This window comes from Trachypithecus francoisi, unplaced genomic scaffold (genome assembly GCF_009764315.1).
Source record: "Trachypithecus francoisi isolate TF-2019V2 unplaced genomic scaffold, Tfra_2.0 Lachesis_group5, whole genome shotgun sequence".
In the NCBI taxonomy this organism is placed as follows: Eukaryota; Metazoa; Chordata; class Mammalia; order Primates; family Cercopithecidae; genus Trachypithecus; species Trachypithecus francoisi.
The window spans coordinates 36,065,739-36,089,769 of NW_022681470.1; the positions used below are offsets into that span (position 1 = coordinate 36,065,739).

At 41.5% G+C, this 24,031-nt stretch overlaps 1 protein-coding gene and 1 long non-coding RNA gene across 3 annotated transcripts in view; one reads left to right on the forward strand and one right to left on the reverse strand.

Moving 5' to 3' along the window:
* SOAT1 (sterol O-acyltransferase 1) overlaps positions 1–15,430 on the forward strand; it is a 64,585-nt gene extending 49,155 nt beyond the window's left edge. For both annotated transcript variants that reach the window (XM_033200488.1, XM_033200489.1), the window contains exons 8-16: positions 211–289; positions 990–1,071; positions 1,704–1,749; positions 3,272–3,401; positions 5,905–6,002; positions 7,109–7,207; positions 9,174–9,309; positions 10,177–10,322; positions 12,984–15,430. In XM_033200488.1, the coding sequence (XP_033056379.1) occupies positions 211–289; positions 990–1,071; positions 1,704–1,749; positions 3,272–3,401; positions 5,905–6,002; positions 7,109–7,207; positions 9,174–9,309; positions 10,177–10,322; positions 12,984–13,040 (873 nt within the window). In that variant the 3' untranslated portion in view covers positions 13,041–15,430. The remainder of the gene's footprint in view (positions 1–210; positions 290–989; positions 1,072–1,703; positions 1,750–3,271; positions 3,402–5,904; positions 6,003–7,108; positions 7,208–9,173; positions 9,310–10,176; positions 10,323–12,983) is intronic.
* LOC117076696 lies at positions 9,007–20,662 on the reverse strand. Its single transcript, XR_004434446.1, has 2 exons — positions 20,505–20,662; positions 9,007–9,347 (listed from the first exon to the last, which is right to left on the reverse strand). It is a non-coding gene; the product is annotated as an uncharacterized LOC117076696 (long non-coding RNA).
* Between the last annotated feature and the right edge of the window lie 3,369 nt (positions 20,663–24,031).

Sequence of the window (24,031 nt, forward strand, 5' to 3'; positions counted from 1 at the left end):
TCGTAATTAAAAACTTCACTTTTGAAATGTCAGATTCGTTGTTTTGTCATGTAACTATTTCTATCTAAATAAAGGTTTTATTTTGATTTGTTTCTACACTCATCAGGATTTTCTGACTTTATTGGCTGTCTATAATGTGTTTGACTAATGGAAAGGACACTTGCAGGAGACTTTCTTTGAACAGACATCTTTTTCCTCCTGCTTTTGTAGATTCGTTTTGTAATGAAGGCCCACTCATTTGTCAGAGAGAACGTGCCTCGGGTACTAAATTCAGCTAAGGAGAAATCAAGTATGTAATTTCTTTTGTACATTCTTTCTTCCTCCCCTCCCCACATCCCATTCCCTTCCCTTCCCTTCTTTCCTTCTTTCTTCTCTTCCTCCCTCCCTCCCGTCTTTCCTCCCTCACTCCCTCCTTCCCTCCCTCCCTCCCTCCCTCCCTCCCTTCCTTCCTTCCTTCCTCTCTCTCTTTTCTTTTCTTTGTGTAATTTCATTAGTTTAAAGGATTATTGACTGGATATTTCACCCTTTGTTGTTTACTGGGGTGTCACATTATATATTGCAGAGATTGTGTTTTATTTCAAATATATATGATCTGTAATGATTTTGAGGACTACTTCATTGTTTCCTGACTATTCCTGCTTTGCCCTTGGACCTACAATTTTTAAAAAATTGATTATCTTTTGTAACTTTGAATTATTTTTATGGAATGTTAATAGCCTCATTACACCTGTGTCTGCCTATTCTTTGCACATTGTTGCTTCACACTCTAGAAGTTATCTCAGTCACAGGAATAACTTGGTTTAAAGAGATTGGTAATATTCAATTCGTGCAAGAATAAGAAGTCATTCCAGAGGTCAGGAAAAAAGAACATGAGCTGATAAGTCATTTTATTCTTCCCTGTTATGTGCTTCCTTGTATCCCCCCCCCTCTTTATTTTTGCTGCGAAAAATCAAAGAGCCTCTGATCTAACTGTAGTTTGCCTTTTCTAGGCACTGTTCCAATACCTACAGTCAACCAATATTTGTACTTCTTATTTGCTCCTACCCTTATCTACCGTGACAGCTATCCCAGGTAATGGTACTATGAAGCAGAAATGTGGTAAGCACCAAAAGTGTGGCATGAGTGAGGTAGGATAGATAAACAGGGGCCAGTTAATGTAGGGACATAGAAAATATAGAATGAGTTTTCATTTTCTGTCTGACCTGGGAAGCCTCACATGGTGAGTAGAGAAGTTTAATTTGGTTATAGTAATTCCTGACAGAATAATAAAGTATTTCATATGGTCATAAATGATGTTCTGTATGTAAAACCATTATTTTATTTTATTTTATTCTATTTTATTTTTTTCTGAGATGGGAGTCTTGCTCTGTCACCCAGGCTGCAACGTAGCACAGTGGTGCTACGTTGTCTCCCTGCAACCTCTGTCCCCTGGGTTCAAGTGATTCTCCTGCCTCAGTGTCCCAAGTGGGTGGCATTACACGTGTGCGCCACTACGCCCAGTTAGTTTTGTTGTATTTTTAGTAGAGATGGGGTTTCACCATATTGGCCAGGCTGGTCTCGAGCTCCTGGTCACTGCCTTCCAAAGTGCTTGGATTACAGATGTGAGCCACCGCGCCTGACCAAGAAACATTAATTGTGAGGGTCTTTATTCAAGTTCAGTTACTTTATTTAGAAACCTTATTTTTTGTTTCTTTCTTTTTCAGGAATCCCACTGTAAGATGGGGTTATGTCGCTATGCAGTTTGCACAGGTAAGTTTTTGTAACTGTCTAAGGTATGTTGATTAGGAGATGGGGATTCATATTTACGATAATAATATAATCTACCTAAATCTAATTGGGAACTAAGAATGCTTTCTGTTGACATTATGCGGTCTTTTAAACTATTTCCAGTATAGTAAATGGTGTTTGTTTTGCCAACATCAGAAGTAATTTTCTTTAATAAAAGAATATATTAGGCCAGGCGCAGTGGCTCGCGCCTGTAATCCCAGCACTTTGGACAGCTGAGGTGGGCGGATCACGAGGTCAGGAGTTCGAGACCAGCCTGGCTAACATGGTGAAACCCCATCTCTACTAAAAAATACAAAAATTAGCCCGGCGTGGTGGCACGTACCTGTAATCTCAGCTTCTTGGAAGGCTGAGGCAGGAGAATTGCTTGAACCTGGGATACGGAGGTTACAGTGAGCTGAGATCACGCCACTGTACTCCAGCCTGGGCAACAGAGCAAGACTTCATCTCAAAAAAAAAAAGAATGTATTATTTTATAAAGTAATTCTAGGGAGGCCGAGATGGGTGGATCACGAGGTCAGGAGATCGAGACCATCCTGGTCTACACGGTGAAACCACATCTCTACTAAAAAATACAAAAAACTAGCCGGGGGAGATGGCGGGTGCCTGTAGTCCCAGCTACTCGGGAGGCTGAGGCAGGAGAATGGCGTAAACCCGGGAGGCGGAGCTTGCAGTGAGCCGAGATCGTGCCACTGCACTCCAGCCTGGGCGACAGAGCGAGACTCCGTCTCAAAAAAAAAAAAATAATTCTAGTTGGTAATTTCAGTAATTTCAGTAAACATTAATTTCCCCCTTCCTGTTTTTTGGGGGAGGTGTATATGTATCCATCAGAATCATTAATCCTGGAAGATCCCATTTTAAATCATTGTCTCAATGAAATGCCCATTTATGAAATAAGTTCTTTCGTTAAAAGGGTTTTTTTTTTTTTTTTAGACAGAGTCCCGCTCTGTCACCTAGGCTGGAGTGCAGTGATGCAATCTTGCCTCACTGCAACCTCCACCTCCCGGGTTCAAGCCATTCTCCTGCATAAGCCTCCTGAGTAACTGGGATTACAGGTACCTACCATCACGCCTGGCTAATTTTTGTATTTTTAGTAGAGATAGGGTTTCACCATGTTGGCCAGGCTGGTCTCGAACTCCTAACCTCAAGTCATCAACCTGCCTCAGCCTCCCAAAGTGGTAGGATTACAGGAGTGAGCCACTATACTCGACCATGTTACGGGTTTTAAGCAGCAGGAAAAACAGGTTCTAAGAGTAAGCTCTTTTAAAAATATCATTTGGTAAAGGGTTAGGAAAAGTGATGGTAGAAACTAGGCTTGAGTAATCTCTCTGAAGGATTATAGCAGTCTTCTATACTAGTGTTAGATGGAATACATATGTGAACGTTACTTTAAGGGTCACATCTGCACTTTCTTTTGGAGAGAAAAACATCGCCCTCCATCTTATTAAGCCATCGTTATTATAATTCTGCCTCTGTTATGTTCCAGGTGTTTGGTTGCTTCTTCTATGTGTACTACATCTTTGAAAGACTTTGTGCCCCCTTGTTTCGGAATATCAAACAGGAGCCCTTCAGCGCTCGCGTTCTGGTCCTATGTGTATTTAACTCCATCTTACCAGGTAATTTGGGTACTTGTTAATTTGGTCATGCATAAATTCACGAGGCAAATAGAAAGCTATTGCCTATGAGCACCTTTGGTTTGCCTACTTTTTCATCTAAACTTCTATACATCTATACCTATCTTGACCTCTTTTGCATCTGTTTTATAAATGAAGTATCTTTCTTCCAGTCTCAGGTCAGTCTTTCATCTTCTGGCTTTCACTCAAGTTGTGCCTTCTCTGACAGTGGACAGTCCACATTCATGCTGTGTCTTCCTGTTCACTATTCAGTTCATTGTAATCTTGCTCCTGATTCCACCAAGCCACTTAAATGCCCTTCATTGAAATTACTAGTAACCTCCGTATTCTAATCCAGTGGATGGATTAAGACGTACTTTAACCCTTATCCAAGTTGACCTCCATGAAGCATTGGGTGCTGCTGACGACATTTTGAAATCTCTCTTGTCACTATTTTCTTGCTCTTTTTTTTGAAACCGGGTCTCTCTTTGTCACCCAGTCTGAATGCAGTGGTGTAATATGGCTTACTAGTCTTGACCTCTTGGGCTCAGGTGATCCTCTCGCCTCAGTAGCTGGGACTACAGGTGCATGCCACCACGCCTGGCCAAGTTTTTATTTTTTGGAGAGACGGGGTCTCCCTGTGTTGCCCAGACCGTTCTCAAACTCCTGGGCTCAAGTTGTCCTCCTGTCTCAGCCTCTCAAAGTGCTGGGGTTACAGGCTTGACCCACCATGCTTGGCCTTTTACCACTATTTCTTATTTTCCTCCTGTCTTTCTGGCCATACCTTGATTTCTTAAATTTATTTATTGCGTTTCTTTGGTCTATTATAAAGATATATGAGTACCTAGTACTACGCCAGGTGCAGAGGACTCAGAAGTGAACAAGATGTGTATTATCTTTACACTCTGGGAATTTTTATAGTTTCCCTTACTTTTCCTCTTTTCTTTACTCATCGAGTGTTGGTAATGTTTTGTGTCATCACCTTCCCTTTCTTTTCTTCTCTTGCATTCCTCTTACAGTAACCGTCCCTCACCGGCCCCAAGACTTATTTGAATGAACTCTGTATCTGTTCCTAAAATAGAATATGTGTTACATACTTGAGTGTCTTCCTCACTAGCTGCAAAGTTATTGAGATCAAGGATTGTCTTTTATAGCCAATCACAGTCTCTCTCATATTGTCTGGTACATAGTTGATGCTCTATAAATATATATTTTTTAATAAATGAGTGAAAGAGGTGGACATATAAATGGATATTTTACAATATATTGTAATATGTACTACATAAGTAGGATAAACAAAATGCTTATGGCCTTTGTTTCGTATTAGAGGAACATTTAATACTGGGTATTGAAAAATAAGTAGGTATTTGCCTGGCAGAGAATTGGTGGAAAGGTCATTCTAGGTAGTGGGATGGATGCAAGGGAGGGGAGCATTCTGGAATGGCATAAATCCAGTTGTGGATGATGCTTACAACACTTAGAGGGTAGAATCCTTGGAGATATGTTTAGAATGTTATCTGTGTCACTATGTTAACCATGTCACTGTTAACGTTTTGGACTGGTTAATTCTTTATTTGGAGTGGCAGTCTTCTGCATTGTGGCATAATCTGTTTAGCAGCATCCTGGCCTCTAGCAACTAGATACCAGTGGCACAACTCCCTCTCCTCCAATTGTCACAGCTCTGGTACAATGGCTTGCACCAGTAGTCCCAGCTACCCTGGAGGCTGAGGTGGGAGGATCACTTGAGCCCTATGAGTTGAAGTTCAGCCTGGGCAACATAGTGAGATCCTGTCTCTTAAAAACAAAAAGTCTCTAGAATTTCAAATGTCCTGTGGGGGAGAGGGGCCAAAGTCTCTCCCCAGTTTTAAACAATTGTTGAAGACAGGGATATAGGGACCAGATTTTTAAAGGGCCTTGGGTACCAGGTTAAGCCATATATCTAGGCATTTCTTAAAAACAAACTGGGTAGGCTGGGCGTGGTGGCTCCACGCCTATAATCCCAGCACTTTGGGAGGCCGAGGTGGGTGGATCACGAGGTCAGGAGATCGAGACCAGCCTGGTCAACATGGTGAAACCCCGTCTCTACTCAAAATGCAAAAACTTAGTCGGGTATGGCGGCACGTGCCTGTAATCCCAGCTACTCGGGAGGCTGAGGCAGGAGAATTGCTTGAACCCTGGAGGCAGAGGTTGCAGTGAGCCGAGATTGCACCATTGCACTCCAGCCTGGGTGACAGAGTGAGACTCTTGTCTCAAAAAAAAACGAAAACAAAAACAAAAAAACCTCAGACTAGGTAATGTCATTTGTTGAACCCACTTTGAAGGAAGTTACTGTTTTAAAATTAAGATAATTAACTCCAAAAGTATATCATCTCTGGAATGGGTAAACTGGAATAATAACTTATATTTTACAAAATAATACCAGCTAAATAAAATGATGTGATATAATTAGTTGCTTGGCATGTGAGCTATTTGGAAAGACTGTTAATATTGTTAATCTTATTTTTAGGTGTGCTGATTCTCTTCCTTACTTTTTTTGCCTTTTTGCACTGCTGGCTCAATGCCTTTGCTGAGATGTTACGCTTTGGTGACAGGATGTTCTATAAGGTAGTATATACTTAGACTTAGCTTTCTTTTCACATTTTTTTGTCTTCCTCATTATTAAGTATTTCGACATTGTTGGCCAATGTCACCAGCCTTTCATACAAACATTGTGAAATAATTTTCTTTTCTACAAATTTTACCAATATTCTCTGAAATTCAGTTATAGATATAACTAGCATAACCTTGTGTTTTCTTCTGTCTCTAATGTCTGCTCCCTTATCATAAACACATGGTTTCTGCTGGATCCTGCGAGGATGTATTGGTGATTCCAGTAGGAAACTATTGGTTCAGAGCACACCATGAGACTTCCCTGAGTGTTCATTCATTTGAAATGGACCGTCTAGCTCTGTAGGAGTGACCTCAGCAAATTATTCCATTTAAGACAGCTGAGCAGTTCACGAGGGAAATAACTTTTCCCTGTTTTGTTTTGAAAGGTATTAATTTTGCTTCAGATAGTATCCTTACGCTTCTAAAGTTGGAATTAAGCTCTAGAATTAGAGTCAGAATGGCTCATAGCATTCTTTAACTCTACCTAAAGCTCTCTTTGAGTTTTGGTTGTTTTTAGCAACAGTCCAAGTCTACCAACTTCTTTCTCAAACATTAAGTGTGGATTGCAGATTTTAGATAGCTGATTTCATTCATCTGATCTTAAAATTGGGAGCAAGAAATATATATAGGGATACTAGGACTTTGAGGTGGCCACCATCTCACTCTTTGGGTAATTTTGCCATTTCTGGTAACCACCAGACAGCTCTCTAGTGTTAGCACTCTATCTGGTCTTCATGACCACAGAATTTTCTCATGACATTCTAGCAAGGTAAAGGGGGTGGGGCTTACTGATTGCTGTTCAGATGAACATAGACTTAAATGATTCTGTGTGTTGTGTATGAACCTAGGAACTAAATCATACATAGTACGAGAATTCCTGTCATATTCAACACTAATAACCAAAATGCCTTTGAAGATTTTTCTGTCATCAGCATATGAACCAACAGTTTATCACAGTGTACTTTGGTTTTTCTGTTACATGTGTTCTTTGGGAAAGTCAGGGTGGGTGGTATGTGTGTGTGTGTGTGTGTATAGTTTTATACCTTTACTTTTTCCCTCAGGATTGGTGGAACTCCACGTCATACTCTAACTATTATAGAACCTGGAATGTGGTGGTCCATGACTGGCTATATTACTATGCTTACAAGGACTTTCTCTGGGTAAGCAGCAAGATTTAAGTTAATGTTATTTAAGAAATAGAGATTCTTTTTCAGAAAGTATGAGTATTATAAAGCTGGAAGAAGTTATATTTAATTGTTCATGAGGAAAGGGTGATAGTATATTTTCAGTTTTCTTGTTTTTTTGTTTTTTTTTTTTTGAGACGGCGTCTCGCTCTGTCACACAGGCTGGAGTGCAGTGGCCAGATCTCAGCTCACTGCAAGCTCCGCCTCCCGGGTTCACGCCATTCTCCTGCCTCAGCCTCCCGAGTAGCTGGGACTACAGGCGCCGCCACCTCACCCGGCTAGTTTTTTTTTGTATTTTTAGTAGAGACGGGGTTTCACCATGTTAGCCAGGATGGTCTCGATCTCCTGACCTCGTGATCCGCCCGTCTCGGCCTCCCAAAGTGCTGGGATTACAGGCTTGAGCCACCACGCCCGGCCTATTTTCAGTTTTCTTTTGAGAAATTTACATGTAGAAACCTGCTTTGAATGGTGCTGCTTAGAAACCACTGTGTAGAGTAGTAGGTCTAATACTGTGTCTTTTGCTCTGAATTTTATCTTATGTAGCAAAGTAAGAATGTATGGAAGCTGGAGTTGAAATGATCCACCAATAATAGATAGTTCCTTTTTTTTTTTTTTTTTTTTTTTTTGAGCCGGAGTCTCACTCTGTCGCCCAGGCTGGAGTGCAGTGGCGTGATCTCGGCCCACTGCAACTCCGCCTCCCAGGTTCACGCCATTCTCCTGCCTCAGCCTCCCGAGTAGCTGGGACTACAGGCGCCCGCCACCACGCCCAGCTAATTTTTTGTATTTTTAGTAGAGATGGGGTTTCACCATGTTAGCCAGGATGGTCTCGATCTCCTGACCTCGTAATCCACCCGCCTCAGCCTCCCAAAGTGCTGGGATTGCAGGCGTGAGCCACCGCGCCCGGCCTAGATAGTTTCTTATGAATCTCATTGCCAACAAATCTCTCTATGGTCTTTTTCATTCGTTTTTCTTGGTTGAAGGTGGAGAAACACGGTTTTTTTCCCCCCACTCTTGTTGCCCAGGCTGAAGTGCAGTGGCATGTTCTCGGCTCACTGCAACCTCCGCCTCCCGGGTTCAAGTGATTTTCCTGCCTCAGCCTCCCAAGTAGCTGGGATTATAGGCGCCCACCACCAAGCCCAGCTAATTTTGTATTTTTAGTGGAGATGGCGTTTCTCTTATGTTGTTGGTCAGGCTTGTCTGGAACTCCCGACCTCAGGTGATCCACCCACGTCGGCCTCCCCAAAGTGCTGGGGTTACAAGCGTGAGCCACCGCGCCCAGCTGAGAAACACTTTACAGTGAGAAGCACCTTTGTGTGGATTTGTATCTCTCCAATCAGTGACACCTGGCTTTCAGATATTCTTTAGAGCAGAATATACTTAGACTGATGAGATGTAATCTTGAATCTCCTGGTTGATTAACACTGGTATCTGGATTACAGTTTTTATTAAGTGAGGGCACCATTTGTCTTAGTGACAGCATCTTATGGTGGAAATAGCATTGTATTAATATTTGAGTGCTAATTCTGTCATTCAGGTGTAGTTTCACATATGGATAAGGCAAGTCCCTTCTCCTTCTGAAGTCTTAGTTTTGTTATGTGTAAAAATGGAGAGAACACTTGCCCCATCTACCATACAGTGTTACTCTAAAGACTGAAATTCAGTATGTTTCATTTATATAGGAAAACTATGTTTTGTCAGTTGTAATAACTTACAAATATAAATTATTGATATTTTTGAAAAGACTCATATTTGAAAAATAAGTATTTGTAAGTATATATGATTTGTAATTATTTTAATAGATTTAGATTAATCCAAGGAGTAGACTTAGAAAGTTAAGTACAAATATAATAGGTGCCTTTGGCATATAATTTTACATCCTATATAATTCATGCTTGCTTTAAATTTTTAAAAATTACTTTGTAATGTTTTCCTTTTTCTTTAGTTTTTCTCCAAGAGATTCAAATCTGCTGCCATGTTGGCTGTCTTTGCTGTATCTGCTGTAGTACACGAATATGCCTTGGCTGTTTGCTTGAGCTTTTTCTATCCCGTGCTCTTTGTGCTCTTCATGTTCTTTGGAAGTAAGTATCTTGGCATGCTGTGAGTACTGGGTACTATGCTAAAAAAGAAAACCAGATAGAAAGGAAACTATAAAATCAATGTAGGAGAACTAGATAGTAGTAACATTTTAAGGTAGTACTTGTTTATCAGATGGTCAGAATATTGACTTTTAATAATTATACACAGCTCTGTCTCAAGATGTTTACACTTTGAAGTAGAGAAATGAACTAGGTAACCTCATGAAGACCATTGATGACACTGATTTGGTAGGTCATAAAAGTTATCTATATAAACAGCTTTCCCATTCATATACATTGTGATTATGCACCCCCTAGAAAACTGACAAGGTTTTGAGTGAGTAGAGAGGGAAAAGTTGGAATATGAATATTCTAATTCCATGAAATATATATACACATGTTCTGAAAACACTGATTTCCTGTAAGTTACTGATTTTAACACTGAACCTTTATTTTTCTTTATAGAAACAGTGACCGGAATTTAAAAATATATAAACAGTTGTTGTTCACTGTGATTATGAAATAACAGCAGATATATCTGAAGCCCCTCATCTTCTGATAAATTATGTTTTGATACCTGTATATTTCTTTCTTTCTTTCTTTCTTTTTTTTTTGAGACAGAATTTCACTGTCATGACCCAGGCTGGAGAGCAGTGGTTCGATCTCAGCTTACTGCAAGCTTTGCCTCTCTGCTTCAAGTGATTCTCCTGCCTCAGCCTCCCGAGTGGCTGGGATTACAGGCGCACACCACCACGCCTGGCTAATTTTTGTATTTTTAATGGAGATGGGGTTTCACTGTGTTGGCCAGGCTGGTCTCGAACTTCTGACCTCTGATGACTGTGTATTTCTTTGTTGCCTTTCTATCTTTAGTGGCTTTCAACTTCATTGTTAATGATAGTCGGAAAAAGCCAATTTGGAATGTTATGATGTGGACTTCTCTTTTCTTGGGCAATGGAGTCTTACTCTGCTTTTATTCTCAAGAGTGGTATGCACGTCAGCACTGTCCTCTGAAAAATGTGAGTCACCAATCTGGTTGGAGTGCAAAAGAACCTGTTTATTCTCTGATTGTGAGAGTTGGTGGGCAATGTTGAGGAGGATAGTAGTGGAGATTATGATGAATTAGTGTTAAAGAGAGGGAAATGAGGAGTAAAAGCATTTGTTTATTATCTGATCTTACTGTACTTGAAGTTTTTCCTTTTGTTTAGTTTTCTTCACATTTAACTCTCCTAATTTTTGGTTTTCTTCTTTTACTGCCTTTTTTTTTAGCCCCTTCTAATTTTTATTTTTTTCTTTTTCTTTTCTTTCTTTCTTTTTTTTTTTTTTTTTTTTTTTGAGACGGAGTCTCACTCAGCCTGTCGCCCAGGCTGGAGTGTAGTGGCTCTATCTCAGCTCACTACAGCCTCCGCCTCCCAGATTCAAGTGATTCTCCTGCCTCAGCCTCCCAAGTAGCTGGGATTGCAGGAGCGTGCCACCACGCCCGCTATTTTTTTGTATTTTTAGTAGAGATGGGGTTTCACCATGTTAGCCAGGATGGTCTCGATCGCCTGACCTCGTGATCCGCTCACCTCGGCCTCCCAGAGTGCTGGAGGCACCCCGTCCAGCCAGCCCCTTCTAAGTATTCTCCAGGGTTTTCATAATGCCACGTGTGTCCCTACTACCACCACCTAAAACATATCTTCTTTTTTTTTTTTTTTATTTTTGAGGCGGAGTCTCTCTCTGTCGCCCAGGCAGGAGTGCAGTGGCCGGATCTCAGCTCACTGCAAGCTCCGCCTCCTAGGTTTACGCCATTCTCCTGCCTCAGCCTCCTGAGTGGCTGGGACTACAGGCGCCTGCCACCTCGCCTGGCTAGTTTTTTGTATTTTTTAGTAGAGATGGGGTTTCACCGTGTTAGCCAGGATGGTCTCAATCTCCTGACCTCGTGATCCGCCCATCTCGGCCTCCCAAAGTGCTGGGATTACAGGCTTGAGCCACTGCGCCCGGCCTCTTTTTTTTTTTTTTATTAAAACAACTTCCTTCTAAATAAACTCTTGGACAACACTGAGATGCCTTCCATTACTCTTGATTCTATTTTTGTTTTTGTTTTTGGGTAATTATATTCAGGTTTCATTTATTCTTAGGACTTTAGTTTTTAGCTATACATGGGTACAGATTTTTTTTTAGGAGGATGGCTTTTTTTTTTTTTTTTAAGAATTTTATTTTCGGCCGGGCGCGGTGGCTCAAGCCTGTAATCCCAGCACTTTGGGAGGCCGAGACGGGCGGATCACGAGGTCAGGAGATCGAGACCATCCTGGCTAACACGGTGAAACCCCGTCTCTACTAAAAAAATACAAAAAAATTAGCCGGGCGAGGTGGCGGGCGCCTGTAGTCCCAGCTACTCGGGAGGCTGAGGCAGGAGAATGGCGTGAACCCGGGAGGCGGAGCTTGCAGTGAGCTGAGATCCGGCCACTGCACTCCAGCCTGGGCGGCAGAGCCAGACTCCGTCTCAAAAAAAAAAAAAAAAAAAAAAAGAATTTTATTTTCAAGTAACATAGTATAGGACATAGACTTAGGAATTTCCCAGCAAACATTCTGGTTAATTTAATTGATGTGATCTGGTTAATTAAATCTGTTAGCACTAGCTGAAAGTACTGCTTATAGTTATGGATAGAATTTCATGATGGAAACACCCTAAGAAGTAGGATTGCCAGGCTTTTTGTGTATATAGGGTATGTCCTATATTTAATACTTTTGTCCTGTCTCCTGTATGGGGTTTCTTAGAACACCCCAGATGTCCTATATTCTGCCTTTTTCAGTAAATTACAAAATATATGGCAGAGCTATTTGTCTCAAGTTCATCTAGGCATCCTGTACTTACATTTGCTAAATTTGGTGGTCCTACTAATAAGTCATTCAATCCCTACAACCTTCCAGGTTTGGAGGGGATGCCTTCTTGATATATTTCCTGGGTATTTCTCATAGGCAACTGTAACTGAAGATGTCCATAATGAAATCAGTTTCCTCTCCAAAGCTTCCCCTCTTTCTTTGTATCCTATGTCTGTTAGGCTGCCTCAACTCCCCCTCTTTATTTCATACTGATCTCCTTTGTTCATCTGAAGTAATTGCTCTCGACTGTCCCTGTTCACCTGGATTCCACATATCAGATTTTATTCTCCTATCAAAATCCAATTTGGATGCCACATCTTCCATGATGATTTTTCAAATGCCTGCTTCCCTCTCTTTCCTATTTCTGAACTTTTGTAGTGCTTCCTTTGCTCCTCCTTTCGACAGTTCAGTAATTTTAAACCTTGTATTAGTCATTTATATATATATATATATATATTTGTCATCCTTAAGCACCATTTAGATTTTAAGGTACTAAAAGTAGGGCTGTGCTAAAATAAAAGATACAGAAAGAAGTAGTGCCTATTTAGAAACTGGTCAAAGTCCACACAATTGTGTGTAGTTTACTGGACTTTAAAAGCTTTATGTGAAGCATCTAAATTAAATAAATCTGTGTTATAGATTACTGAACATCTTTTGAATTAGTGAGCTGCTTATACCTTGAGGGTTATTGAAATGGCAGAAGGCATTTTAGAGATGTACAATGTATCATATTAACATCCCCTGTCTACCTCCACACCTCCTCTACTCTGTACACAAATAAATTATTTTTCCATTCTTATTTTTCCCCACTGCAGCCCACGTTTTTGGATTACGTCCGGCCACGTTCCTGGACTTGTCGTTACGTGTTTTAGAAGCTTGGACTTTGTTTCCTCCTTGTCACTGAAGATTGAGTATTCTCCCTGATTTGGAGCCAGCAGTTTCCAGTTGCTCCTGAAGTTATCTGTGTTATTTGGACCACTCCAGGCTTTACAGATGACTCACTACTCCATTCCTAGGTCATGTGAAGCAAAACTGTTGGAAGTTCTCTGGAGTCCTGTACACTTAAGCAGAGCAGAACTTTTTTTGTGGAGCTGGGTCAGGGGAGAAGGCAGACTAGTAGCTGAAGTAATGACAGCTTTATCCCTTGGTAATTATATCTGTTTTGTTTCTTGACTCCGTCCAGTCAGAGAATAAACATTATTGTTTCTTGGCCACTGAATTAGCCAAAACACTTAGGAAGAAATCACTTAAATACCTCTGGCTTAGAATTTTTTTCATGCACACTGTTGGAATGTATGCTAATTAAACATGCAATTGGGGAAGAAAAAATGTAGAACGATTTTTGCTATTTCTAGTAGAAAAAAGTCTGTTTTCCAAAGATAATGTTATACATCCTATTTTGTAATTTTTTTGAAAAAAGTTCAGTTTTCCTCAGTTTTTACCTTGTTTTCTCTATAGGTCATGATTTCTGTGAAGCAAAAAGATGCCTTTACCGTGAATTCTTGAGTTTACATCAATAATATTATCTATTAAGGGGATCAGAAGTAGGAAGGAAAAAATAACAGCAGAGGAAAAAGAAAAACATTTCCTCTTATAACTTCCAAACTAATTTGTAAAAAAGATTTGTAGAGTCAATCATGTGTTTAAATTATTTTATCACAAACTTAACATGGACGATATTCCTTTTTAACTTTATGGTAATAACTTCTTTGAAGTTATTTAGAAATATCCTTTGGAACAATTATTGTCTAATAAATATTGACTTATCTTGAATTATTTTGCAGACTAGTGAGTCTGTAACATAAGTATTAATCACTTCCACTCATATTAAAGTGATCATTAAGGATCCAGAAGCTGGCTTCTGCGTTTGCTCAGTTATTATACTTTTAACGATAATAGGTTTTTAGGTGGAATAAATTAATACGTGATGGGTTTCAAGGAAATATACTCTATTATGTAATACTTTCATTTTATAAGATGCCCATTTCTAATACAATGTGTATAGAAATTATTTGTATGTATGAGGTATGATTGTAAAGATTGAGCATTGGAAGGGGTATCAGAGACCATGTAGTTCAACTTTCCACTCAAAGTAAAATTTATGAATTATTTAAATGATTGTTGTTACTTGGAATAGCCACTTGAGAGGCTCTCTTGGTATTGTTCGGAATTGTTTTAAAGTCAGTTTCAGTCTCACAAGAAGGTAAGTAGAATTTCTTAATAGTCACAACTTAATTTGAACCACAAGTATCCAGTTTAATCAAGTATCTTATTCACGATACAACTGATGAGTTTAGGTAATTTTCAAACATTAAATCCAAATTCAGTGGACACAAATACACCTCAAAGGAGGTTATTTTTAAAAAAGTGTTCTGCATGTTCCCGCAGTAATGTTCTGCACAACAGTACTGTAATTGTAATGGAATCATAACCTAACTAGTTTGCTTTAATATGGCTTGTAATTCTTGACATTTTTCTAAAAATGAATCAGTCTCTTGAATTTATAACTACATTTTAAATATATTGGGAACAGATTGCTCTAAGACCTGGTTATGAGCAAGCCAATCTTTTGAATCTAGAGAATGGAATTCTTAGGTTTATATTTCTGTTAAGAAATACTATAAATATGACTCTTATGAGAAGACTTTGTTGCTCTGTAGTGTTTCTGAATACTGTATTTGTTGGATTGATCAAGGCTATTTTTCAAAAAGCTCTCTGCTTCCTGTTTGTTTTTGAGACGAAGTCTTGCTCTGTTGCCCAGGCTGGAGTGCAGTGGCATGATCTCAGCTCACTACAACCTCTGCCTCCCTGGTTCAAGCGATTCTCCTGCCTCAGCCTCCTGAGTAGCTGGGATTACAGTCCCACGCTACCACGCCTGGCTAAGTTTTGTATTTTTAGTAGAGATGGGGTTTCACCATGTTGATCAGGCTGGTCTCAAACTCCTGACTTTGTGATCTGCCCGCCTCAGCCTCCCAAAGTGCTGGGAATACAAGCGTTAGCCACCGTGCCCGGCTTCTGTTTCCGGTTATTAGTGATTTTCTGCCCAAGATTGCGACAACAAATATGTAGAACTATATAGACTGTTTAGAATGCTGAGACTGTTCTAAGAAACTTTCAAAAACAGTAGCACTTCAAGGAATGGTCACTTTCTGTGAAAGAAACTGGTTTGATAGCCATAATCTTATTGCTAGCTACTTTTAGCAAAAGTCTTTTCTTGAAACCACCCCCATACTGTTTAAAGAAATAAAAAATCTCTTGCTAATGTTTCAGGAAGATTTATTTTAAAGTAATAAGCTTAAAGCTTTTGTTTCTGTAAGATGTAATGATAGTAACTATTATTTTGGGCATATTAACCAACAGAACAACTATGTAGTACGTATTTCACTTTCTCATTAGATCTCTAACTTGATCTTCTAGTACCTTATGTATGAGGATAAATTTGTTAGATCCTTTTATTCTCTATCTTGGATAATGATGCAAAATGGAGTTTTGTTTTGTTTGTTGGTAGATTCCTGTACTAAAACTGTCCAGGTAAAGTTGCTTGCCTCATGTTAGAATTTAATTAGAAAACTGAGAAAACTGAGGCTGCCTTAATTTTTTTTTTTTTTTTTTGAGACAGAGTCTTCCTCTGTCGCCCAGGCCAGTTTTTTTTTTTGTCTTGTACAGATGGGGTTTCACCATGTTGCCCAGGCTGTTCTCAAACTCCTGGACTCAAGGGATCTATTTGCCTCAGCCTCTCAAAGTGCTGAAATTACAGTTGTGAACCACAGCTCCTGGCTCCTGGCTCCAGAATCAATATTTTAATGGAAGATAGTTCATACTTTTTGTTTTGTTTTGTGTTTGAGACAGAGTCTGGCTCTGTGGCCCAGGCTGAAGTGCAGTGGCCGGATCTCAGCTCACTGCAAGCTCCCGCCTCCCGGGTTCACGCCATTCTCCTGCCTCAGCCTCCCGAGTAGCTGGGACTACAGGCACCCGCCACCTCGCCCGGCTAGTTTTTTGTATTTTTTTAGTAGAGATGGGGTTTCACCGTGTTAGCCAGGATGATCGCGATCTCCTGACCTCGTGATCCACCCGTTTCGGCCTCCCAAAGTGCTGGGATTACAGGCTTCAGCCACCGCGCCCGGCCCCTTGTTTTTGTTTTTAAAGAGACAGGGTCTCACTCTGTTGCCCAGCCTGGAGGGTAGTAGCATGATCATAGCTCGCTGCAGTCTCAAACTCCTGGACTCAAATAGTGCTCTGGAGTACCTAGAACTACAAGTGCCTACCACCACACCCAGCTAATTGATTTGTTTTTTTGTAGAGATGGGGTCTCACCATGTTGCTCAGGCTTGTCTCCAACTCCTCACCTCAAGCAAACCTCCCACTGCTGAAAGCTTTGGGATTACAGGCATGAGCCACCAGGCCAGGCCCATACTTTTGTTAATAAAGTTTCAGTGACTTGCTTACTGATATTATGCAAAATTTCATCTAATTTATGTAGTCCTACATAACCCATGCTACATATGATATGTATACGTACACTGTATACACACAAAGGTCTGTTCTGGGTGTTGTTTTATGTATCTTATCTCTGGGCTTTATGCCTCTGAAATGGAGGGAACTGGACATAAATGTTCTGAGGAATAAAGTGTTGGTTTGTTTGTTTTTTGAGATGGAGTCTTGCTCTGTCACCAGGGTGGAGTGCAGTGGTGTGATCTCGGCTCACTGCAACCTCTGCCTCCTGGGTTCAAGCAATTCTGCCTCAGCCTCCCGAGTAGCTGGCATTCCAGGTGCCTGCCACCACGCCCGGCTAATTTTTGTGTTTTTAGTAGAGATGGGATTTTACCATGATGGTCAGGCTGGTCTGGAACTCCTGACCTCATGATCCACCAGCGTCAGCCTCCCAAAGTGCTGGGATTACAGGCATGAGCCATGTGCCTGGCCAAAGTGAATGTTTTGGGTGAAGTTTATATAAGGATTTGACTTTTTTTTTTTTTTTTTTAACATCATTAAAGTTTCTATCAGGTAATACAGTGTTGGGGTCCTTTGTTGAAATAAAGTTACATATAGCGCGTGTAGTGGCACATGCCTTTAATCCTAATACTTTGGGAGGCCAAGGCAGGACGATTGCTTGAGCCCAGAAGTTTGAGACCAGCCTGGGCAACATGGCAATACCCTGTCACTACAAAAAATACAAAAATTAGCCGGGCATGATGGTGCACGCCTGTAGTCCCAGCTACTCAGTTGGCTGTGGTGGGAAGATAGCTTCAAGCCAGGAGATGGAGGCTTCAGTGACTTGTGACCTGTGATCACACCATTTTATTCCTCAAAACATTTATGTCCCAGTTCCCTCCATTTGAGAGCCATGGACGACAGAGTGAGACCCTGTCTTTAAAAAAACAAAAAACAAAAACAAAAACTTACATATAAGCCCGGTTTGAAGAGAGGATAACATGCAACTACCCTAGTTGAAACAGAGTGTATCACTTCTTTCCCACCCTCAATTTAATGCCTAGTAGAAAGTCAGTAGACCATAATAAAGTTGATAAGCTTTAGGTTGGTAGGAAAACCATGTAATCTATATAGTATACTAAATCCTTATATGTTTTTGGTAAAATATAAAGACTTTAATAGCTAATTTGGACTTGAGAAAATGGGTTAATTTCACGAGTGCATATCACTTTTGACTATATTAGTCAAGCATATTATTAAAGTTTAAAAAACTCTAAAACTTACTATGTACTATTTTTTTCCTCAGTGCACTCTTCCTTATTTCTACATGACTACATTCACATTTCTGCTGCCAATAAGCCCTAATGGAGTGATAAACTTTGAGCTAGTAGATACTGCACCATTTGTGGTAGTGTTTGCTTAATGAAATGGTAGCTGTACTTCCTGTTTGTTTTTAAATACCTTTGAAGCAGACAGTTCATGCACCCCATCATTTAGAGATGCAGTTTGAATTTCCATGGGTAAAGGTGCCAGTTTTGGATTGGGAAAGGAGCTGAAGCCCCAGTCAAGACTCTGCCATTTGGGGTAGTGTAGCAGATTCCTGTGTCTGTATCTTTCCAGTGTGTGTGTTAATCCATAGTGTTCTGAGCAGCGGAAGGGTCATGTAAATCTGAAGTTGTTATTAAAGGTTTTTCTATAGTTAAAGATGTCTTTTCTGATTCATTCTTGTATGTTATTTTCCTGAATTCCTATTCCCACCTCCCCCCCGCAAGTCCTTGTCTGATCACTGGTACCAATACTTTGTTTAGTATGAGTTGTATTAGCATTAACTTAAACATTTTAAAATTTAAAACTATACAAAAACGGCAAAATACTGCACGTGCGAATGTGGTAAATATATTTGGAAGAAACCTAGTTTATTTTTTATTTTTTATATCTTTGAGACAGAGTCTCATTCTGTTGCCCGAGTCTCATTTCAGGCCAGAGTACAGTGGTGTGATCTCAGCTTACTGCAACCTCCGCCTCGTAGGTTCAAGCGATTCTCCTCCCTCAGCCTCCCCAGCAGCTGGGATTACAGGCATGTGTCACCATGTCTGGCTAATTTTTATATTTTTTAGTAGAGACGGAGTTTCACCATATTGCCCAGGCTGGTCTCGAACTCCTGACCTCAGGTCATTCGCCTGCCTTGGCCTCCCAAAGTGCTGGAATTACAGGCATGAGCCACTGCACTTGGCCAGAAGTCTTTTAAAAGCAACTTCGAGTGTATTCAGTATAAACTCTATGGTTCATGTTCATAAATGCTGTTCATCTTGATAACAGGCAACTTTATATGCTGAATATAGCCAAAAGAGAAGGCAAACAACTGACCAGGACTTTCTTGTCCAGGCTAATGAAGGGGACTGTGTTAAAGGTTACAAATCAATTGTGGGGCTCAATTGTGACTTCGTATTTGCCTCAAGAAAAGCAGTGACAGTGATTCTTCTGCTGCCTCTCTTTCTTGAGGCCGTTATATGTTGCTTAATTCCTTTTGCTCTTGGCCTTGTAAAACCTGTGAAGGGGCCGGCCCCGTGGCTCATGCCTGTAATCCCAGCACTTTGGGAGGCTGAGGCAGTTGGATCTCTTGAGGTGGGGTGTTCGAGACCAGCCTGGCCAACATGGTGAAACCATGTCTCTATTAAAAATACAAAAATCAGCTGGGCTCGGTGGCACACACCTGTAATCCCAGCTACTTAGGTGGCAGAGGCATGAGAATTGCTTGAATCTAGGAGGCAGAGGTTACAGTGAGCCGTGATCATGCTTCTGCACTCCAGCCTGGGTGACAGAGTGAGACTCCGTCTCAAAAACAAAACAAAACCCTGTGGTGGTATCTAAGAAAGCATTGCTCTACCTCTGATGGGTAGAAAGGAACTTTAGGTTTTTAATGAAAGGTGTCAGGCCTCTGAGCCCATGTCAAGCCATCACATCCCCTGTGACTTGCACGTATATGCCCAGATGGCCTGAAGTAACTGAAGAATCACAAAAGAAGTGAAAAATACACTGCCCCGCCTTAACTGATGACATTCCACCACAAAAGAAGTGAAAATGGCCGGTCCTTGCCTTAAGTGATGACATTATTTTGTGAAATTCCTTTTCCTGGCTCATCCTGGCTCAAAAAGCTCCCCCACTGAGCACCTTGTGACCCCCCACTCCTGCCCACCAGAGAACAACCCCCTTTGACTGGAATTTTCCTTTACCTACCCAAATCCTATAAAATGATCCCACCCTTATCTCCCTTCACTGACTCTCTTTTCGGACTCAGCCCTTTTGCACCCAGGTGATTAAAAAGCTTTATTGCTCACAGAAAGCCTGTTTGGTGGTCTCTTCACAGGGACGCGCATGACAAAAGGTGAAAGCGGTTGGCTAGAAGATAAGCCTTTTAAGACTAAGGGAAACCAGTTTTGGAGCAAGATAGGGTTGCTTCCCCCTGCTATCGTTTGAATATGTCTTCTCCAAAATTCAGGTATTGCCAATGTGCTGTTATTCAGGCAGAGCCTATTTTTTGGAGACAGGGTCTTGTCCTGTCGCCCAGGCTATTTTTAATAGAGACGGAGTTTCACCATGTCAGCTAGTATGGTCTTGAACTCCTGACCTCAAGTGATCAACTCGCCTCGGCCTGCCAAAGTGCTGGGATTACAGGCATGAGCCACTGCACCCAGCCAAATTTCTCTTCTTTATAAATTACCCAGTCCCGGGTATTCTGTTATGGCAGCTCAGATGAAGACACCTTTTCTCCGAAGAATCTACTCATAATAGGAACCTATTATGAGGAATACTTGACATTGCAACATTTTGTTGGTGGAAGCACATATGATAGCAACAGTCAAGGAATACTGTCTAGTTACTCTTGATGACCTAGCTATACCCACCTGGCTCTGCAATGCCGAAGGAGTGGGAAGGGGGAAATCCTTTCAGAAGTTAACTCTGCCCCTGTTTCTTGGACCCAGTGGCTGTTGTTCATTGCTGCTAGAAGCAAAGCAATAGTGTTGGAATTTTTTCTGATGAATTTATGAAAGCTTAGAGTTTTGTCACTTTAGGCTTGGATGGCTGTCATTTGAACTCAACCAAATTCATGCATCTGATTTATAAAACATGTAACTTGGTAAAGTTACTATGAGAAATCACTCAGTAGCATACTCAAGGTTGGCATAATCATTGAATTTGCTCTCTGTAAAGGCCCAACTTAGTATACAATGAGGAAGATGAATTGATTTTCACAGACTGCATAATCGTTTGTCAGATACTGTGCTATGTATGCACTGAGGACATGAACAAGACAAAAGCATATTTCTTCCTGTAGGCACGCCCATGTGTGAACTGAATGATAAAGTCAGACATCATTCAATTTTAGGGATGCCCTTCTTGTGTGGAAGCAATACTAGAAGCTACTCTTTCCCTTGGAAAGTGTTTGAGTAATGCCTAGATTTCCTTCTGTGTCTGCTTTTAAAAGTTGCTAATTGGAGGCCCCGTGTGGTGGCTCACACCTGTGATCCCAGCATTTTGGAGGCCTTGGTGGGCTTATCACTTGAGGTCAGGAGTTTGAGACCAGCCTGGCCAACCTGGTGAAACCCCATGTCTACTAAAAATATAAGAATTAGCAGGGCATAGTGGCACATGCCTGTAATCCCAGCTATTCGGGAGGCTGAGGCAGGAGAATTGCTTGAATCTGGGAGGTGGTGAGCCTAGATTGCACCACTGCACTCCAGCCTGAGTGACAGAGTGTCAAAAATAATAAGAAAAAAATGAAAGTTTCTAACTGGTACCTTCTTTTTTTAGCTACGTTAAATACAAACACTGGCTCACTTCCCCTGCAGATTCCTTTAGGAGCTTTGCATGTTCTGAGTGCCTGCAGATGTGTGTGTAAATCCCTGCCCACGCACTTAGAAAATGAATTGATAGGCCAGGTGTGGTGGCTCATGCCTGTATTCCCATCACTTTGGGAAACCAAGGCGGGCAGATCACCTGAGGTCAGGAGTTCGAAACAAGCCTGGCCAACGTGATGAAATCCGCTCTCTACTAAGAATACAAAAAATAGCTGGCATGGTGGCAGGTGCCTGTAATCCCAGCTATTCAGGAGGCTGAGGCTCCAGAGAATCGTTTGAACCCAGGAGGTAGAGGTTGCAGTGAGCCAAAATCACGCCACTGCTCTCCAGCCTGGGCGACAGCGAGACTCCATCTCAAAAAAAAAAAAAAAAAAAAAAAAAAATTGACTCTGACCATCACTTTTACACGTCTTGAGGTTTTCTGTTTAGGAAGATTCTTACCTACTCAGCTTACATTTTGCTATGGTATTGTCCATCAAAGACCTTAATAGTATTACTCCATTTTAAGATTCTCGTGGTATAATTAAAAATTAGGAGAGGAGTTACCCTATGAGTAGCAATTGTTTTTTTGATAGTGATAGTCTTTTTTTTTTTTTTTTTTTTGTTGTTGTTGTTGTTGTTGAGACGGAGTCTCGCTCTGTCGCCCAGGCTGGAGTGCAGTGGCCGGATCTCAGCTCACTGCAAGCTCCGCCTCCCGGGTTTACGCCATTCTCTCGCCTCAGCCTCCCGAGTAGCTGGGACTACAGGCGCCCGCCATCTCGCCCGGCTAATTTTTTGTATTTTTTTAGTAGAGACGGGGTTTCACCGTGTTAGCCAGGATGGTCTCGATCTCCTGACCTCGTGATCCGCCCGTCTCGGCCTCCCAAAGTGCTGGGATTACAGGCTTGAGCCACCGCGCCCGGCCGATAGTGATAGTCTTATTGTACTGTTTTTGTTTATGCCTCATCTATTCAACTTTTTTCATTTTGTTTTGTAGAGATGGCCATGTTGTCCAAGCTGGTCTCAAATTCCTGGCCTCAAGCCATCCTCTAGCCTAAGCCTCTCAAAGTGCTGGGATTACTCAGGCATGAGCCACTACACCCAGCCACTCATCCAACTTTTTTTTTTTCCTGAGAGGGAGTTTCACTCTTGTCGCCCAGACTGTAATGTGATGGCGCTGCAACCTCCACCTCCCAGGTTCAAGCGATTCTCCTGCCTCAACCACCTGAGTAGCTGGGACTACAGGCATGTGCCACCACGCTGGGCTAATTTTTGTGTTTGGTCTTTGTATTTGGTGGAGACAGGGTTTCACCATGTTGATCAGGCTGGTCTCTGACCTCAAATGATCCACCCACCTCAGCCTCCCAAAGTGCTGGGATTACAGACATGAGCCACCACGCCTTACCTCATCTGTTCAACTTTAACACAGGCCTTTGCTGAGAGCTTCAGACCCATGTATTAATGTATAATCAAATAGTTACTTATCATTTCCACCCAGATATCTCAATCTTACTGCAAACTTAATATATTCACAAGTACTAAACGGAGCCTTCTCCAAAGTCCTCCTCCAAATCTGTCTTCCTCCTTTGTTTCCAGTCTCAGTAAATGGTATTGTTACAGGAAAGGGGGTTCAGATTCAGACCCCAAGAGAGGGTTCCTGGATCTCGCACAGAAAGAATTCAGGGCGAGTCCACAGTGCAAAGCAAATTCATTAGGAAAATAAAGGAATAAAGAATGACTACTCCATAGAGCAGCCCTGAGGGTTGCTGGTTGCCCATTTTTATGGTTCTTTCTTGATATGCTAAACAACGGGTGGATTATTCATTCCTCCCCTTTTTAGACCATATAGGGTAACTTCCTGACATTCCCATAGTATTTGTAAACTGTCATGGCGCTGGTGGGAGTATAGCAGTAAGGACGACCAGAGGTCACTCTCGTGGCCATCTAGGTTTTGGTGGGTTTTAGCCAGCTTCTTTACTGGGATCTGTTTTATCAGCAAGGTCTTTATGACCTGCTATCTAATCCTGTGATTTAGAATGCCTTAACCGTCTGGGAATGCAGCCAAGTAGGTTTCAGCCTTATTTTACCCAGCTCCTATTCAAGATGGAGTTGCTGTGGTTCAAACTCCTCTGACATTATGTATGATCACCATACCACAGCACAATTCTGTCAACACAAAAGAGAACTGTCCAACCGATTTTCATGTTTGTCCAGGCACTGTACTTGGTGCTAAGGAATATGGTTATTGAATAAGATACTTTCTTCCCCGTCTGGAAGCAACTAGACGCTGGGCTTCTCCAGGCAGTTCATTATTTGGCACTAAATCTCTGCCTTAATATGAAATGATGCCACGGCCCGGCGCAGTGGCTCATGCCTGTAATCCCAGCACTTTGGGAGGCCGAGGCGGATGGATCACCTGAGGTCGGGAGTTCGTGACCAGCCTGACCAACGTGGAGAAACCCCATCTCTGCTAAAAATACAAAATTAGCCAGGTGTGGTGGCACATGCCTGTAAATCCCAGCTACTAGGGAGGCTAAGGGAGGAGAATCGCTTGAACCTGGGAGGCGGAGGTTGCAGTGAGCCAAGATCGCTCC